The sequence below is a fragment of the Brienomyrus brachyistius genome, unplaced genomic scaffold (genome assembly GCF_023856365.1).
Source record: "Brienomyrus brachyistius isolate T26 unplaced genomic scaffold, BBRACH_0.4 scaffold35, whole genome shotgun sequence".
Taxonomy (NCBI): domain Eukaryota; kingdom Metazoa; phylum Chordata; class Actinopteri; order Osteoglossiformes; family Mormyridae; genus Brienomyrus; species Brienomyrus brachyistius.
Window position 1 is genome coordinate 2,095,609 of NW_026042310.1, and position 17,796 is coordinate 2,113,404.

A 17,796-nucleotide genomic window follows, 5' to 3' on the forward strand; every position below is an offset into this window, starting at 1 on the left:
CCTAATTTGTCGGACAAAGGCACGCATTCCAGTGCCTCGGGGGTCAGATGACCGACTGCTTGGCAGGGACGGGCCGATTAGCTGGACTTACACGTCGCTCTGGTGTGTGTAGACTCGGTCAAACAAGGCTTCTGGTGCCATCCACTTCACCGGCAGGCGGCCCTGAAATCAGAACAGCACAGCACTACGTCAACGGTCGCCCGACCGACGGGTGCCTCCCTTTGATCCGCTGATCCGCCCTCCCGGCTGACCCTCCCCCAGCCCCGGCCGTCTCAATTATCTCCCATTAGACCACCTGTCAGTCAGAGTGGGAATGTCACGCGTCTGTCTCTGAGTACATCGAAGTCACAACGTACAAGGTGGTTGTATGGAAAAAGAGAGGGGGGGGGGGTGACTCCTGGAACACCCGACTCACGTTGGTGGTTTTCTTATAGTAATCGATTTGGTGCACGCCTCTCGCCAGGCCGAAATCCGCAATCTTCATGACGTTGTCGTCGGTGACCAGAACGTTCCTCGCCGCCAAGTCCCTGTGGATGCACTAGGCAGAGAGAAGAAAAAAAAAAGATCCAGTCCAAAACATGCTCACTAATTTCCTTCAGTTTCATTGCATTGAATACAGGCGGGTCACAAGCATTTGCAGCATGCTCCATCATTCATGTCCAACGCGCTCTTTATGGACGCGCAGCACTGGATCCGAGTTACAGCCTGCTGTTCTACGCAAGAACAGACAGAGGACAGTGGGAGGCCAGATGACCAGATAAAATGACACTGCCTAGATTTTCTAAATAGAGGAGGCTGCCTGAGTCAACAAAGTCCATCCATTTTTCAAGCTCTGAAATTAAATCCGCTTTATATAGGTTTTTTGGGGGGGTTGAAGAAAAACAACAGGATCTGTTCGCCAGATCGGGATGGATGTCATTAAGTTCATTTTGGTTTCCATCTTAAATAGAAGTGGTATTTGGAGGTATAGAAATCAAACCCCCCAGCCTGCGGTGCATAATGGAGGGGTTTCTGCCCATCCGCATTCTTAGCGGGCCGCAGAGAGCCCAATAATAAGGGCTGTCTGTAGCTCGGGCCTCTGAGGCTGTTTGCTGATGGATTTATGGTGGGGCTTAGAGGGACAGAGCACCGAGGCCAAGTGGAGGCAGTGGTAAAGGGCACAAAGCCCCATGCGTAGGTGGAATTCCTGGCGCAGGCACTCGTGAAAAGAATGAGTCGATAAGGGAGTTTATATGGGTAAGACTTGACCGAGTTAAAACGAGTCCTGCTCAGTTAAAGACACAACGGCTAAGTCTAAGGGACAACAGCCAAGCCACCGACCCGGACATACCCTCTTGGAGGCTAGGTACTCCATGCCCCGTGCCACTTGGTAGGCACAAGAGATCAGGTCCTTGAAGGTGAGCTGCTCCTCGGGAACTTTAGTGACGTCAAAGGTGTAGTCCATGCCAGGGGGGCGGCGCGCCCGCAGGTACTCGCGCAAGCTGCCCTTGGAGGCGTACTCAACCAGGACGTAAAGTGGGCCTGGGGGACAGTGTCACATGGGTGAGTGTCACATGACAGAGATTCATTCCAGGAACAAACACAGAGGCCGAGGTTAGTGAGTTGCGGCTGACAAGGGTGGGGGTCTTACCATCCTGTGTGCACACGCCCAGCAGGTTGATGATGTTCTTGTGCTTGTCCATGACTTTCATCAGCTCCATCTCTGAAATCAAATCCGCCAGATCTTTGTCCGAGGCGTCATCTGAGTTAGGAGGAAGGAAACAATGGACATCGTTCAATCAGACAGCTGCTTGGAGAATTCGGAGGTCCAAGCTACCAGTTTTTCCCAGTGCCCAACTACCTTTCAACATCTTGACAGCCACAGTAGACGTCTGATCCGGATTCTCCTTGTTGATTCCGTAGGCCTCCGCCCTCACCACCTGGCCGAAGCAACCCTCTCCAAGGGGTTTTCCCAAAGTCAGACTAGAACGGGAGACAGGAAGACCGAGGGGGTTAGCGATAGGGGCCTGGTATGGCTAATCTGCGCAACGGATACCTCAAAGTGCACTTACTTCTCCCTGGGGAACTCCCAGTCGGGGTCAAAGGGCAGCTCAAACTCCATGACCCCAGCCAGCATGGGGGAACAGCTTGAGGACAGGCGTGCTACCCGCATCAAAGAAGCACTGGACTTTCCAGACGAGTTGGACTCCACAGAGTACTAAAGCAATAACATCACATGGTCAAGGATTTGGGTTCAGCATCGCCCACATCTGTTAATGCTAAAAAAATTCCCAGCATGCAACTTGACGTTCTAGGACTTCAGTTCCAGATATCCATCAAATAGCCATTACCTGTCTGCGTAGGGGGAACTTGGAGAGCTTCTGGACGGGAAGGACATCGAACGGTTCTCTGCTGGCGGTGGCCTGCATCCGACACATCACCACAATGACGATAGCCATGAGCAGGGCCAGGAAGCCGGAGGCATAGATGATGATGTCCGTGTACTTAGTCTCCATTGTGTCCATTTCCTCGGCTGCTTCCTCCTCTACAAAATGACAGGAGATTGTTAAAATGAAAGACAGTCTACAACTTTCTTGACCACCAATGTGGGCTGACTGAACATACCTGAGAGGACAGTGAGCCAAGCCGACTGATACGAGTAGCCAATGGAATTCCCGGCCAGGCAGGTGTACTCTCCTGCATCTTCCATGGTTACGTTAGTCAGGTAGAGAGCCTCCACCTCTGATGTATTCAGACTGCCCGTCTGCCACAAGAAGATGCCAGGTCAACCATTAGCACTACACAAACCATGAATCGATGGGTGGACAATGATAAGAACATGCTGTGTTGAGTAGGCTTGGTGGAACGGGAAGATGATCCTCCTCACTTTCAAAATCTGCACGTAGGGGAAGCCATCAGGACCATAGCGGCTGCCATTCTTCTCAATATGCTTCAGCCACTGGATGTGTGGCTGGGCATCACTGTAGACCTTGCAGAGGAACTGCACATCACTGCCCACCACCACAGTGGTGTTGGCTGGCAGTCCTGCCTGGAGGATGGGCCGGTGGGGGGAGCGCTCTGCAAAGAGGGGGGTGTCATCTATGAGATACCACTGCTAGGTGAAGCTCCTAGTCCTGAACAACCATCCACAGACTGGGCAGAGCGCCTATGGGCGAAACGGATCACTAAAAGTGAACCGCAAGGAATTTTCACTGCGTTCATAGAAATAAACAAACGCAAATTCCTCCAGAAATGAAAAAAGCTACTCGTTCCCCCATAACAAGCTGGCGGAGCTCCTGGCCGCAGATTCATTCTTTAAAACAAACTCTACAAAAAGTATAAAAAGAAACGTTAATTACGGGCACTAATCTGATGAGATAGCTGAAGGAAAGGGAGATAAGCAGCACATGCAGAGCCAGCCAGACGGCCGTTAATTAGTTCCATTAGGGGAGTTCGTAGCCAGGGCCGTGCAGTGGACGCTTTGAAGTCACTGGGCCTTTGCTTTGGCCGCTCCATTTCCCCTCTCACGCTCGGAGATGGCAGTCAACCCCAAGCCGGACTCTTAACAAACATGTCTGCCTTTGCTCAGGGACAGAGTGGGCCCGCGTCACCCAGGCTGGCTCCGACGCCAGCTACATCTCGTCATTTAGTCAAAGATGGCCTCTGAGGCTTGTGCTACATTCCAGTGCCATTTCCATGTCCTCTGACCTTTCTGTGATATTCCTTTTCGTTCTCTTTTGAAACAGTGATGTATTCATAGAGTATGGCTGGATGTTCTTGTTGACATCCACTGTATAGCCCACGGGGGGGGGGGGGGGGGTATTCAGGGATAGGCCATATGGCACTAGCACCAGCTGAAAGCTGATTGGCCCCTGGAGTGCTCCGCCCTTGTCACTCACCGATTCAAAACATACAATTAACTAATAACAAGATTGGCTCATCTGTATGAATTATGTCCCCCCCTTATGCCTCCCACCTTGAATCACCCATGGTATCCTGCACTGACCAAGAACCCCCCCCTAACCCAAGGGTTGTGGAAGGGTTTAGTTGAGACCCTTACCCAGAACATCCAGGAGGTAGCTGTGGGAGATGGAGCCGTACTTGTTTTCTACCACACAAGTGTAGTTGCCCCGGTCTGACGGAACCACGCTCTCCATCACCAGGCTCCAGTGCTGATGTCGTAGCTGAAGTATAGGTTGTGGAAAGAGGAAAGACGGCTTCAGCTAAGAAGAGGATCCTAGGAACGTCGAGTTGATGATGTCAACCTAAAGTCGGGATCTTAACCTTGATGCCCCCAATGCGATGCTCCCCCCTGAACTCCCTCCCGTTCTTCAGCCACCGGATCGTGGGCACAGGGCTCCCTGCAGCTGGGCAGCGGAACTTGATCGTGTTGCCAGCAGGGACAACATGCAGTTTCTTCTCCATTCGCTGTGTGTGGATCCAGTGTGGGCCTGAGAAAGCAAAGGTGGGGCTTTGATGTCATCATATCGGTGTAGGAAGTGCGCTCTAAAGCCACGCTCATGCGATGTAGATCTCATCATTCGTCGTGGAATTTGATCACCTCTCGTGAAGAAGACCTGCTCGTTCTCAGTCTCGGTCGACGCGTCTTCAAAACCATTGTCTTCATCATCGTCGCCAGATCCTATAGAGTCTGGGGAGGAGCATCAAAGGCATTTGTATCCACATACATCCATGGTCACATGTGGACAGAAGTATGTCTATCCCATACTGCCACACCTCCATAGGAATGGCCCACGTTTGCCTTACCGGTGACAGTGATGGTGAAGTTGCGTAGGCTCTCGCCACTGCCCCTCAGCACACACACATACAGGCCCGAGTCCTCATAGGTGACGTCGGAGACCTCCATGATGCCGGGGCGGATGTGGATGCGGGCACTGTTCAGGACCCGGTCATTGCCCTTGTACCAGTGGACTCCGCCAGGCCGGTTGGTGTCACAGTGCAGCTTCAGCACGTCCCCTGGCTCCAGGAGGAGGTGCTCTGTCATCTCTTCAGCATCATCTTCTTTGTTGACTGGGGGGGGGAGCAAGATGTCACATGACGTTTCTATAAATTCCTCAACTTGCTGTACAACTGGGGAAAGGGGGACCTGACCTCTCATGCCCCCATTCTTTTTCCCCTCTGACACACAAAGACAGGTTTCTATGGAAATGGGAGCGGTGCCTCCCCCACCCCATCTGTGGGGAGCACACAGGGACCCAGGAAAGGGGGGGGGACTACAGACCAAGCCTGACAAGCTGACAAAAGTCCCAGATAAACATATCACAGGGCGACAGGAGACACAAGACCGCAACAAATTCGAGGGATTGGATTCCTAAGAAGCCTTCACTGCACCGAGGGCTAACCTTCCTGGAGATAACAGCTACAAAAACCCTTCATCCCTGCCCACCCCCCTCCTCAGAAGCAGGTACACTGTCCTGGCCCACCTGCTGGTGTTTTACTTTCCGGTGTTGGCTCACACGCAGGTTCTGGTTCTGCAGAAAACAAGGACCACACAGGATCAGACACCTAAACTTGCGACAGATTCTCTTGAAGCCATCAAATTTCATCAGAGGAGGTGTGAAGCGGCGCATAAGGGAGTGGTATGCGTACCAGGTAAGACTTCCACCCAGGCAGACTGGGAGAGCTGTCCTGCAGAGTTCATTGCTTGGCAGATGTACTCGCCCGCATCCTCTGAGGTGACGTTATCCAGTGTCAGGAAATGGACCTTGGAGCGATTGCTTTGCAGAGGCTGATTGAGGCAAAGCGAAAATTGGCACCATTAACAAGCTCAATACTCGCTAAGTGGCAGGTACCCAATCTTGAGCTCTTATTTATTACAACAACAAGGAAAAATTCACCAACGGTGCTGGAATTCTGCTCTATTCTGTCCGTAAATTAATGCATTTTTTGCCTGGAAGTTCACGGAAAAGGGGAATGGCGGGTCAGGGTTGGGAATGACGTTGCGGTTGTAACCGCGAGACGAGGAGTGACCTGCCACGCTTACCGTCAGAGGCTTGAGGTGCGGCAGGCCGCTGGCGTCCAGGACCCTACGGAGCCACTGGATGCGCGTGGTCGCCGACCTGTACACTTTGCACTCCAGCTCCACGTGCCCCCCCCTGGTGACCGTAGCATTTTCTGGGTATCCTGGCTGGAGCAGCGGACGCAGGAACCTGGGCCCTGGAGGGAAAGGAGACAATGGGGAGGGCAGGGGAGGTTCAGCTGCAGCTCTGGTCCGCATTCCTGCTAGCTTTCATTTTCGCGTAAATTGCCGATCGACCGTTACGATAAAGCGGGGTCAGTGCAGGTCCAATCTCAGCGGCGTGGCCAAGGCGTGCGCGTGAAAAAAAAAAAACACACATCATTCCAGACTAATCTCCTTCCTAATTGCTTCCTGGTAAGTCTTCCGCCGATCTTCTCCCTTAGCGGAAAAAAGAACGCTGACTCTATAACTGGCTTGTATCTGATCTACAGAGTGTATTTTAAGGTACAACAATGAACAAGACAGACATGCGCACGGCCTGATCGTGTTCAGCCAAATAAGAACCACAAGCCTGCTACATAGTGTGCGGGTGTAATGAGTGCAGCGCATCTTACGCTGGGATATACCGGAAAAGGAGTTTTTTTGTTTCCAGGGGACGGGGAATTCTGTCTTCCCTGTCCCCAGCAGCTCACTACCCCTCCCCCAAGTGCTACAACCTTCACCAGAGGTCAGGCTGCCCAAATTGTCCACCCACCCCACTAACAAACCTGTCACCCATCCAACCAGGGCATGGTGTGAATCCTCGGTGTTAATGCTTGGTGTTAATGCTTGGTGTTAATGCTAATGAACAAAAAAACAACACCAGACCGGGATATAAATGTGAGAGATTCTCTCTGTCACTCTTATAGAAAGCATGTTTGTTTTTTTTCCTAGTTTCTCACAAGACAATAATGGCTGGGAAGAATAAATTATTTTAAAAGTAATAATATATCAGTGAGTAAATCTCAGTAGGGTTGTTATGCCGACCTTTATGCTTGTTTTCCATGCCATTCTGGGATGGCAATTATCTGTGGAAAACAGCAGCGCCTACCGGTACTGTACTGATCACTGTGATGAAAGTTCACAGGGACCGGATGTCTCCGTGACAACAATTGTGACACAAATCAATAATTAACTGATTAAACCTTCAGTAAATAATCCTTCCATCCAATAACTATGTGGGTTTCTGAGGAAGGCGCAGTTGTGAGAGTGTGTGTGTTTTGGGGGTGGGGGGCTGTTTACATACCCCTGAGGGGCAAGGCTACTCTCCAGCCTTGGGAGCAGACCACCATGTGTCCTGTGTGCGTTTTTACCTTTACTCCACACTAATATCTCCCAAACTCCATTACGGAATTCTGAGAGTCCTCATCGGTTACGGGGGAGCTGCGATTTGTCCTGGGGGGAGGGTATTCCTGAACCTCTCCCTCAAGCCTCATCTGTCAGCATCCAGAGCGAACCCGTTACTGAGAAGGTGCCAAGAGGAGTACGGGGTAGGAGATCTAATGGCCTATCGGTGGCCTCCAGCCCACGGCAAAAAACTGAAGCTACAGGATCGTCATTCATGCATAAAAGCCGCCCTAATAAATCGAACAGAACGCTACTGCTGCCCGAGACCCCGCCTCCATTCCGTCGTAATCGGACGGCGGAGCGCAGACCTGTGTGCCTTGGCAGGTGTCAGGGACCGTGGCTGCCAATCCGCTGCCGTTTCCCAAATTTCTCTCGAGCCAAAGGAAAAGCGCAACAGTCCATCTCCGAGGGTGCAAAGAATGCACTTGGAATGTACGCTTGGAGTGGCGGCCAGGCCAGGAGAGAGCCGGTGATCCCACATGACCCACGGCGACACGCCGGACCCAGACGGGACGAGTGGCGCTCTGGCATGCCGCGACAGGGGCCGGGCTAGCGCCGGCGAGGGCTCGCCTGGAAACGCCCCCCCATGCGCTCTGTGATTTTGGCAAACGGCCACATTAACACTTCCATGCCTGAGGGATCTTGGCAGGCTTCAGTCGGGCCGTTTACAGAGCTAACCGCGGCTCCGGCTCTCTCTCCAGAAAAAAAAACCCCATTCCAGCTCCAGTTCCTGCCGCGACCCGTCCAGCGTCTCGCGTCACACTGAGCCCCGAGGTCTCAAAACAAATGCGATTTATTCCCACACTGCAATCAGCCTCAATAAGAAATACTACCTGCGAGTAGATTCCTACATAAAACAAATACATGCAGTAAATATTAAAGGCCTTTATGTTCATTTTCTTTCTCCTTGTGAATCGTTTTTTTCCCAAGAATGTGTTTTGGTGCTCAGCTCATCTCTACAGTTCTTTTTCACAAGAGAAATTCAGAACCTTCTAGGTTTTGCAAAAAAATCAGGGTTAAATCAAGTTCACCGGGGGCTAGACTTCTCTGTTTTTTGAATGAAGACTGTCATCAGCAGTAAAATACTCCGAATTACAGCCCCGACTGATCGAACACAAAGACTCCCATGGTTTCAACCTCTGCTGAAGACACTTTTGTTGGTGCCACACACACAAACAAAAAACTGGACAAGAGTGACGTTTCATTAGACATCTTACCTTTTGCCCTGTGTTCCTCTGAATCGGCGGATTTGCCCAGCTGTCCGTCAGCAAGGCAGAGGATTAAAACGCACAGGCTGCAGGGGACGCTGATGCTGTGAAGCGTTTGCATCTCTGTTTCGTAGCCAAGGGACGTGGGGATGGGAGAAGGAGTGTGTTAGCCTTCAGCTGGCCCCTAGGACCTCCGCCGTCATTGGCAGTCTCACGTTACCCTCTCAGTAATTCGTCACCTACAGAGGATCGAAAAGAAAGTTACTCAACTCTGTGAGCATGTCATCTTAAGGACAACGATTCTGGAACGCCTGCAACATAGATTCGATGTCAAATCTTTAAATTCAGCGGGAAGTGAAGTCCACCAATTCATTTTAAATGACTGTAATTGTTTGCTAGTTGTCCTGAATGAAAGGCACATCTAAATGATGGGTCTGTGACAAACGAAAGAATTTTAAGTTGCCGGGTGACTGATTGGTATGGTAATAGTTAAGCCGGGACCGGTGTACGTGACCAAGGAGTACAAAAGTGCGTGAAAAAGTGCGAATGCATGCCGCAATATTTTTGACTTAAGTATTTCCAATTAGCTGTCCTGATAAACGGCTAAAATATTTACTGGCGCAGTTTATGAAATCTGACAAAAACTGAATAATACAGACTTCGCACACGTTAAAAGTAAATGCCGAAAGGAATATTTTCCGTCCGGGATGTAACCACCTACATCTCTTCAGAGCTCCGCAGATCTCGGGTAATTAAACTTTGTTCTGTCGACGCGGGATTGAAAGAATTACCGACGAACAACGTGATTCAACTGGGTGCGTCAAGAAGACAAGATAGGGGTTATTATTGCTGGTGACTATAACCGCACGGGCAACACTACACCAGCAAAGGCGCAGGGGGTGCAGGGCTCTCTCTCTGGGCGGAAAACCATGTGTCGGCCATCCCCCGCGCACAGCTTGAAATCACTCCGTCCTGTGTGCGTAAAAATATCTCAATTTCAGTTCCTGTGGACTTCAAGCCTGAAGAACCACATAACGCCAAGCACTTCAGATGATGTGCCTCGGCTTGAGAACCCTGACATCTCTAACACCTTAATAATTAACGGGATGCGCCTCCCAGATCAAATTGACACTACAAAACAACATTCATCAGTATATCCCACATTATGTATGGCCGCAGATATGTCAGTCAGTGAATGAGGTCATTCTATTAACTAGCTAGCGTTTAATATAAGAAGTAGTGGTCCGTTATAATGCCCACGTCATAAATCAGGCCATTCTTCTGCTCTGTAACATTCCGACAAATATTTCAGTTAAACTTTAACAAGAGTGTAAACACCACAAAGGGGCTGTCGCTTCAACAATCCAATCAGGACGCAGTAAAAATCAATGTGCAAGAACAAATAATTAGTCTTATCTTCTGTCTTGTTGGCAGTAAACGAAAGCTACTAACCCTTAAAAAATAAACGCGTGCATGTGCCTTTGAACTTTAAATATGTGGGCAAACGGAAGGAAACAAATTATCTTTAAAAGAAAATAAATCTTTTTGGAATAATATTGTTCCGTTTCCTAAGACCGAAGGACAAACGATGTCATCGCCACTGCGCGGCATTTCGCCGAAATTGAAGAGGACCCATTACTTACATACACATTCAACAAACCATCTAAAGATCTCGAGTATGAGAGCATCGCTGGTACAATTTAAAAAGTACCTCTGGTAATTCAAGATTAGCCGTGATTATAGATTTGCAGATAGGCTCGCAGTGGCAAAATCCTTGTAAACTCATTCAAACAGCAAGTCTTAAATTGCCGTTAGGGTGATGAGGACGTAGCAACAGTTTGTAATTTATGATCATCAAGTATTGCATTTGCATCGATGTATTGTACCAACCTAATAACTAGGAGCATAAGTCAGGCTATTTAAAATCCAAACTGTAGCAACTGATTACCTGCTTCGCTCTTTAAATGATCAATCCGTTCTTCAGTTTGATTAAGTAAGAGACGATCTATTTCCCTTCCAAAAGAATTAGGATCCCCATTAAAGTCTATCCTTCACGTTGCTCTTTGATAGTCTGGCGATATGTTGTGTTTGTCAGGATGCAGACGCTGGCTGAACTATGAATCCATCCAGATCAATAGAGCAGCAGCTCGCTGATCCTCGGAGCTCTGCGCAAAGTCCGCTTCTCCCTGCTTCTGCTTCGGCTCTGAATCGGAGCGAAAGGCGAGTCCTCCAGCAAGAATCGCTAATCCGTAGAACTGGGGGATATTCGGGAGATACCCGGTGACTCCTACTAGTCTAGGAATGCAAATATGGGAATTATGAATGAAAATATGATTAATGTCCCTTATAACGCGATGAGTCTGTAGGTCGTCCCGGGCTGTAAAATGTAAAAATAATTGAACCGCAGGGCAATAACAATGGAGCATATACCGGCTCTTTGTACAGGCTATGTGGCTCTCCGTCGTCTCTAGCTGCCCAATTCCTTCTTAAATGTTGCGTCCTATGGAAATAGGAGTTTTTGTAAGCAGCCAGTCCGGCTCAGAATTGGCGGCTCTCCGGTTACTTTGCTACGCTGCCCGGAGCGTTTCACTGCGAGTGCAGCTCTGGGCTGTGTGAGCCGCAAGGTCACAACAATAGATTAAAACATGAGAGAGAGAAAGGAAGAAGGAGGGGGCATGATTCAGTAACCTCCACCCCTCTCCAAATAAATCCCTCACGACCAGTTGCGAGCGACACAAATACACAGCGCGATCTACCCCAACAAGTTAGTGCGGCCACGCTGCAGCCCTAAACACCTAAAATGTTAGAAAGGTTTACTTGCGATTATTCGTAAGATGTATTGATAAGACAAGAATTTTAAAAGCGCTTTAATGTACATGCACGCAAATATACACAATAACAAACATTAACACTTATAGATAAGATTATAAAGATATCGACTTCGTGTATGACAATACAATTATTGTACAAAATGCTTCAAATATGTTAACTGTGAAAATAAAAGTTAGATGGAAGATGAATGCACGAGTCGATGAAGAAACTTTCAGTTTTACGGTTTACCTACGGTTTACCTACGCATATATTCTCCTCCAAAATTTCACTCCTAATTTTTTGTTTCATTCATAATTATGAATCACCACGCATTATCAATTGGCAATAAAATTGTTCATTCTGTAGGCTTTCTTAAATAAACAAACTGTTCTCTTCTCGCCATTATTTAGGTCCGTTTTATTAGGGTCCATGATGAAATGATGGCAAAACAAATAAGGCGTATCCTTTGAAAACAAGCGCAATTACAAGGTCCTCGGCGATTGCGCTGATTAGCTGCGAATTGCTCCTAATGACATCACAGTAATAGAGCTGGTACTTAAGTAATCCTTTTAGCTGCTGCCATACAGCTCAAAACAAAACGGCGCGTAATTAATTTATTAAGCAGTTGTTGCTCCCAAAGTTAAAGTCTGTATTGAGGAAATTAATTAGGACCGTAAATAAACTCCGAAGAAAGGCATACATACACGAGCATGGTAATGCGCACAGCATCCGCGAGATCGTGTGATGTCAAACGCAATAAACGAAAAGGGTAAAATAAAACATTATATACGGAGAGATTTATATTATATTAATATTAAATCATAGGCATCGAAATCAAATTAAGTTTTGTATATGAGGTCTAGAAAATGCGATTAGGCGTCCAGTGACTGGTTCACTCCGCAGCAACAATGACCCACTTCATTGACATTGAAGCGACTGCTAAGACCGCGCTGAGCCGCGACCTGCGCCGCACTTCAGCCTGAAAAGCAGGGGAGCGGGATCACGCAGGTGCCGTGATAAATTGAGCTCGGGTGAAGAGGTGACGGTAAATCCCGAATGGCGAGGAGACGGATCTGAGAGGGGGATTGTGTTTGAAACGAACGCCGCCGCTTCCATTCATCACGCCTTTACAGTGCGGTTCTCCCTTCTCTCTCTCCCCCCACCCCCCCGCCTTCACACACAAGACCCCCCCCCCACCCAGCCAACACTCTGCCAACAATTTTCTACTTGAGATGGGGGAATATCTTTCATGTTCTCATTAGACACAATGGTGTGAGAATATGGCCCTCGTCCAAAACACACACACACTCCGTCTCTCTAGCTTGCTGCGAAGCATCGCCGGGTAGCACAGGAAAAGAGGAGAAGTCCTCTTTTTTACCGCGTTAGATCAAAGACAGACGTGCACTCATTCATCCGTAGCCACATTTTATTATACTGCCGCTTGGTTTTGTTAAGCCGCTTCACAAAAAAAGATGCCAGGTTCTGAAAAATCCAGCTTTCTGTAAAAAGTATAAATCATTGAGCATAGTTTAATTACAGATGAGAGAAAAGACTGAGTCAAACAACAGAGACTCCCGTAATGGGCACGGAGGGGCGTTTTTACAGTTTTGAGTGCGCTCAGTGCTTTTCGGAATAATTGCGATTGCGTGGAGACTTACGCACGCACGTTTGATTTTACGCTCTCGGCTATAATCGGTCTCTTTAGGACACCTACTGTTTAGTGCAGTTCAGAAGCATTTAATGCGATGTTGGTGCGCTTTAATTTTTCCCTTTAATTTTTCCCCCCGGAAGTTTACCCTGTCATGATTGGCCAAATGAATGAAACATCATACGGGGGCTGGAATCCCATCCGTGGCCTTTCTCTCATTCTCTCATGTCCCTTTTGGGTTTCCCGTGCTGCGATGCTGTGGCACTTTTCAAGGCAGCCGGCAGGCAGTTTCCCCACGGAGCCACTGTCTGGTCAGCTGACCTGGTTAAACGGCGCAGCCCCCCAGTGAGAGGTACCCGAGAGCCCCGGATCTGTTTCTGAGGCTGAAAATCTCTCTGTGCCGGCACCGAAAATCTCTCTGTGCCGGCACCCCAGGAGAGCAAACGGCCTGGAAGCATCCATGGCATGGGGTCAAAAGAAAAAAGGAAAAGCTCTCCAATAAAATCTATTCTTTCTGTTTCTCTCTCTCTCTCTCTCTCTACTCAAAAAAAAAAAAAAAATCTGGCATTCCACTTCACAATAAAAGACCTTCCCCACAACCGCCCATGTCTCGCCTGGACCAGGCCAGAATTAAAGCCCACCGGACCCCTACCACTTGTCTCCCCGGCCCAATCAGATTTGCCCCCAAATCCCAATGCTGTGCCTTTGTTGCAAACAGCTGAATCTGAATGCCCCATTAAAGCCTATTATCTGGAGCCGCTCTGTTTTCCCTCCGTACCCCCCCTCCGTACCCCCCCTCCGTACCCCCCCCTCTCAAAGTGCCCCCCACTCCCCCAAGCTCTGCCTCGCCAACTTAATCAGGTATATCTATTATTTTGGCATCCTATCACGTCTTTGAGCCAGAAAACTAACAGCATCAGCACAGAATGGAGCACTGACGAGGTAAGTGATGCTAACCACAATGCGCTCGGTGGCACCGCCTGCCCCCCCACCCCCCCCATTTGGCGCCTCCATGCTGGCCCTGAAAACCCAGCGAGTCCAGACTCTGTGGGTTCCTCCGGCGTCGGTTTTTGCAGCGGGTCAGATCCCACAGAAGCCAGGCCATTGGCGCCTGCAGGGAATTTTCATTGGGGTTGGTGGGGTGGGGGGGGGGGGGGGGGGGGGATTGTGGGGCGGGAGTGCAGTTATATTTATGAGGGTGGCCAGGAGTAAAAAGCTTACCGGCTGGGGGGATCGGTACTGGCGGATCAATCGGCTGGATTCATTGATGCGCATTGGGAATAAGGGCGGCCAGCAGGGGAGGGGGCACCCATGTACGCCCCCAGGAAGAAGCCTCATGTCACAGGTCCTCCAGATGGGACACAGGCCACAGCCATTACGATTCATAAATCGAACTTGCCACAGAATATGCCAGGAATCCTAGTCTGTCAACAGCGAAGTCCACCGCGGGACAGATCTGGTTCTGGCGAGTTGTTTTGATGTCGATTCGACGCAGTACAGGGCTCTGTGGATTAGGACTCTGCGCCCGTGATCAGAGGGTCCTGCTTGAAATCGCATGGTCGGCAGAGCGACGTCACCATCGGGCCCACGAGCAACTCCCAGTAGCACCGGGGACCGCCTGACCCCCGCTTTCTCAATTGCGCGTTGCTTTGGATACAAGTTTCTGCTAAATAAATAATCGGCAGTGGACACACGTCAGCCGGGGCACCGGAGTATGTGCAGCGTGGCAAGAGGGCAGAAAGGCGTGTCAGTCATAAAACGACGGCGCATCATCGCAGCCCTTTGCGAAGCTTCTTGGAGGGGAATCACCGTTCTCCTGCAGATGGCAACATAGGGTTAGATTATCCGTATCTCAGCTTGTGTGTCCTTCTTTTTGCTTCTGAACTTTAGTTTGCGGGAGGATGACTTGGACCACGACGACTGTTACTAGGGCAAGTCAATAAAGCTGGGGGAGGGGATCCATTAGGACATGGCAAGGAAATGTGCGGTCTGCTTCTGCGATGCTGTTATTCTATTCAGGATGTCTCAGTTCCTCTCGCTGGTGATTATTAAAGCACATAGCAATCCTCCAGGGACATCGGTATGGCTGTCCGTAACCCCTATTTCGTTACGAAATATTCTCGTTGGAACGATCTGACTTCCTTTGTGGTATCTGTGTCTGCTTCAAACAGAGAAAGTTCTAGCTATACAAGCAGACGGCTTGACGGGATGCCCAAACCAGACCAAGGAACGTTTTATTTTTTTTAAAAACTGTCCTTTTCGTAGGGCTTTGTTCTGAAAAAAATGCGTTCTTCGTTGTAGTTTTTCTGAGCTAATTTAGCTAAGTTAGTAGAGTTACCGTTTTGCTTATTGCTGCAAGGGATTTGCGATGCGTTTTATTTGCACGTGTGATATGAGTTGTGTGGGGAAGCTTACCTTAACCACATGTGAAGAGCAAATTTCCCAAACTCACCCAGTCCATTTTTCGTTGTTTCGGAGATGAGGCCGCCAATGACTGAAAGTCAGGGTCCCTCATCGTACGTTAGTGTTGGGAACCAAAACCCACTTTCATTAAATTTCCAAGACACACCAAATCCACAGAAATTTCAGTGAGTTTTGGAAATCCATTCTTCATCTGAGCATTTAAGGTATTGAGTCCACTTTTGATCGCACAAAAACCTACTTACTTCTAACAGTGCAGTGCAGGCTCCCGCTAATGACTTCAGTAAGTAAATTTGTGAAAAATAAAACAGAATAATACAAAATAGTAGAGATTATACATATATGCAAACCGGAAAGGTAGAAACGGTTATATTTTTTATTCATGATGGTGTTTTTGATAATCCCTGTAACTTCCTTCAGCATCTTGCTAAGTTCGGAAGTTTGTGTTATTCAACACCGCTGGCAAATGGTCAATGGTAACATTTAGTCTGTCGCCATGCCTTTTTATCAGATTGCATTTGTAACAGGGTGAAAGGCCCCCTTGGCCGAGGTCAGGGGGTGGGGGTGGTTTTTATTTTTTTTTCCACATGTTTGATAACGCTGCTTCAATGCATGCTTATGCTAACAAGGTAGCCAGGAGATCAGGCTGATAAGGGGCTCGGTGGTGATGCGAATACCCAGCCCACGGGCCAGCCTAGCCGGCTGAGAGCAACTCACCATGGGGGGGGGGGGGGGGGGGGGTGCTTTTCATGCAAGGTGGAGCGGCTCCCCCATGAACTGTGGGTCTCGCTTTTGTCTCCCAGCTTGGCTAATGATTACCCACCCCCCCACATGAGATGACAGAGAGGCCCTACTTTGTAATGCGGGGGGGGGGGGGGGTGTCTAATGCATGGCCAGAGCGAAAACCCCCCCCCCACCGTTTTTATAAAGATATTTGACCAGCCTCAGTTTTCATTCATTTTTATTTCATTCTTTTTGATTTTGTTTTGGTTTCCTCCCCCCCCCCCCCCCCCCCCCCCCGCCACCCCTTTGTACTCCCCAGGACTGACCTCTGCCTGAACTCCTTCGTTTTTCATTAATTGAGCTATACTGGCGTTCATTAATTTATTCGCCAGCACATTGCGTGACGTTCGTGGATGTCAGTGTGGATGAAATTACAGAATAACCAGGAGAATGTGGCCAGTCGTTGGGGGCGGGGGGAGGTGTGGGGGGTGTTAGTATCTTAAGGCAGTAGTGGGTTTCCGCATGCGCCTCTGTAGGTACATGCTGTGGAGAAGAGCATCTCTTGCTCCTTTGCCGATGGCGACAAATCTGATCCTAGATCTGTGCCAATATCATTCTTGAGGTTCTCCAGTCAGCTGGCCTTCACTGGAAGAATCTCCCCCAGGCTTCTTCACAACCTCCCTCTAAGTGCCTTTAAGACGGCTCTCCACACCCCCGACAACATTAGCGCCTCCTTCGGCCGTAAATGAGGCGAGGCTTGACGATCGAGTTAACCCTCACCCTTCCTCAAGACAATTAGATGAATGGGAGCCGCTCATTAAGACAGCGCCCCATTGTTCTGGGCTATTGTCCTCATTAGAAGCCATTTTTCACCCATATTAATGGCTCGCATGAAGCATTGTGCTCACGTTAGAGCCGGGCAATGAATATTTCACACGCAGATACATGCGTGTGTGGATGTAAAGGCATTTATGATTGGTCGAAGAGGGACAATTATTTTTTTCGACAAAGGTTTTGTTTCTCTGGTTTCACTGGGCTGAATAATAATAATAATAATAATAATAATAATAAATACTTTATTGATCCCTTTGGGGAAATTCTCTTTATGCCTCTCCCCAACTTTGTAGGCTGGCTGGGAGTTAAGGGCTTTGCAGACGTGCCGAGGCTGGGTTCAAACTCACAACCTTCTGATAACAGGCTTAGCTCACTGAGCCACATGTCGCCCCCCCCCCCAATAATTCCAGAGTCTCAGTGGAAATCTCTAGATTTTTCGACAAAACACAAAATTCCTCTGGTTTTCACTTTGCCCTGTTGTTCCTGTTTGGTTATTCCGCTAAATCTGCTCTCTTCTTTGCTGAACAGTTCATATTCAAGCCACGTGAGGACTGGGAGTCCGCCAGGCGTTAAGAAAGTGTTTTATGGCTGAAAAACAAGAGGCCATTATCTCTGTGACCCCACTCAGGGGGAGGGGGCAGCCTATTAAGGTGTCATGTTTTTAAGGGGAGAAAAGACGTAAAAGTTATAGCAGGGTTTAAACCAGGACATGTCGTCTTCGATCTCGTCGTCGAAGCGGGCATAACATCGTGCCGACGAGTCCGTTTCCTCGATGACAGGCCGGGAAGTATCGTACTTTAGTGGCC

At 49.0% G+C, this 17,796-nt stretch overlaps 1 protein-coding gene across 3 annotated transcripts in view; it reads right to left on the minus strand.

Annotated features, from left to right (window-relative positions):
• fgfr4 (fibroblast growth factor receptor 4) overlaps positions 1–17,796 on the minus strand; it is a 51,884-nt gene that overhangs the window by 2,285 nt on the left and 31,803 nt on the right. Inside the window, exons 1-18 of one of the 3 annotated variants that reach the window (XM_048997667.1) lie at positions 10,502–11,185; positions 8,563–8,792; positions 5,984–6,156; positions 5,590–5,728; positions 5,424–5,471; positions 4,747–5,010; positions 4,541–4,630; positions 4,264–4,430; positions 4,040–4,163; positions 2,867–3,057; positions 2,605–2,743; positions 2,331–2,524; positions 2,052–2,197; positions 1,841–1,962; positions 1,631–1,741; positions 1,331–1,521; positions 416–538; positions 92–162 (exon numbers count right to left, since the gene is read on the minus strand). In XM_048997667.1, the coding sequence (XP_048853624.1) occupies positions 92–162; positions 416–538; positions 1,331–1,521; positions 1,631–1,741; positions 1,841–1,962; positions 2,052–2,197; positions 2,331–2,524; positions 2,605–2,743; positions 2,867–3,057; positions 4,040–4,163; positions 4,264–4,430; positions 4,541–4,630; positions 4,747–5,010; positions 5,424–5,471; positions 5,590–5,728; positions 5,984–6,156; positions 8,563–8,674 (2,405 nt within the window). In that variant the 5' untranslated portion in view covers positions 8,675–8,792; positions 10,502–11,185. Of the gene's footprint in view, positions 1–91; positions 163–415; positions 539–1,330; positions 1,522–1,630; positions 1,742–1,840; positions 1,963–2,051; positions 2,198–2,330; positions 2,525–2,604; positions 2,744–2,866; positions 3,058–4,039; positions 4,164–4,263; positions 4,431–4,540; positions 4,631–4,746; positions 5,011–5,423; positions 5,472–5,589; positions 5,729–5,983; positions 6,157–8,562; positions 8,793–9,274; positions 9,787–10,501; positions 11,186–17,796 lie in introns of those variants that run through there. The other 2 variants (XM_048997668.1, XM_048997669.1) reach the window with 2 other exon arrangements.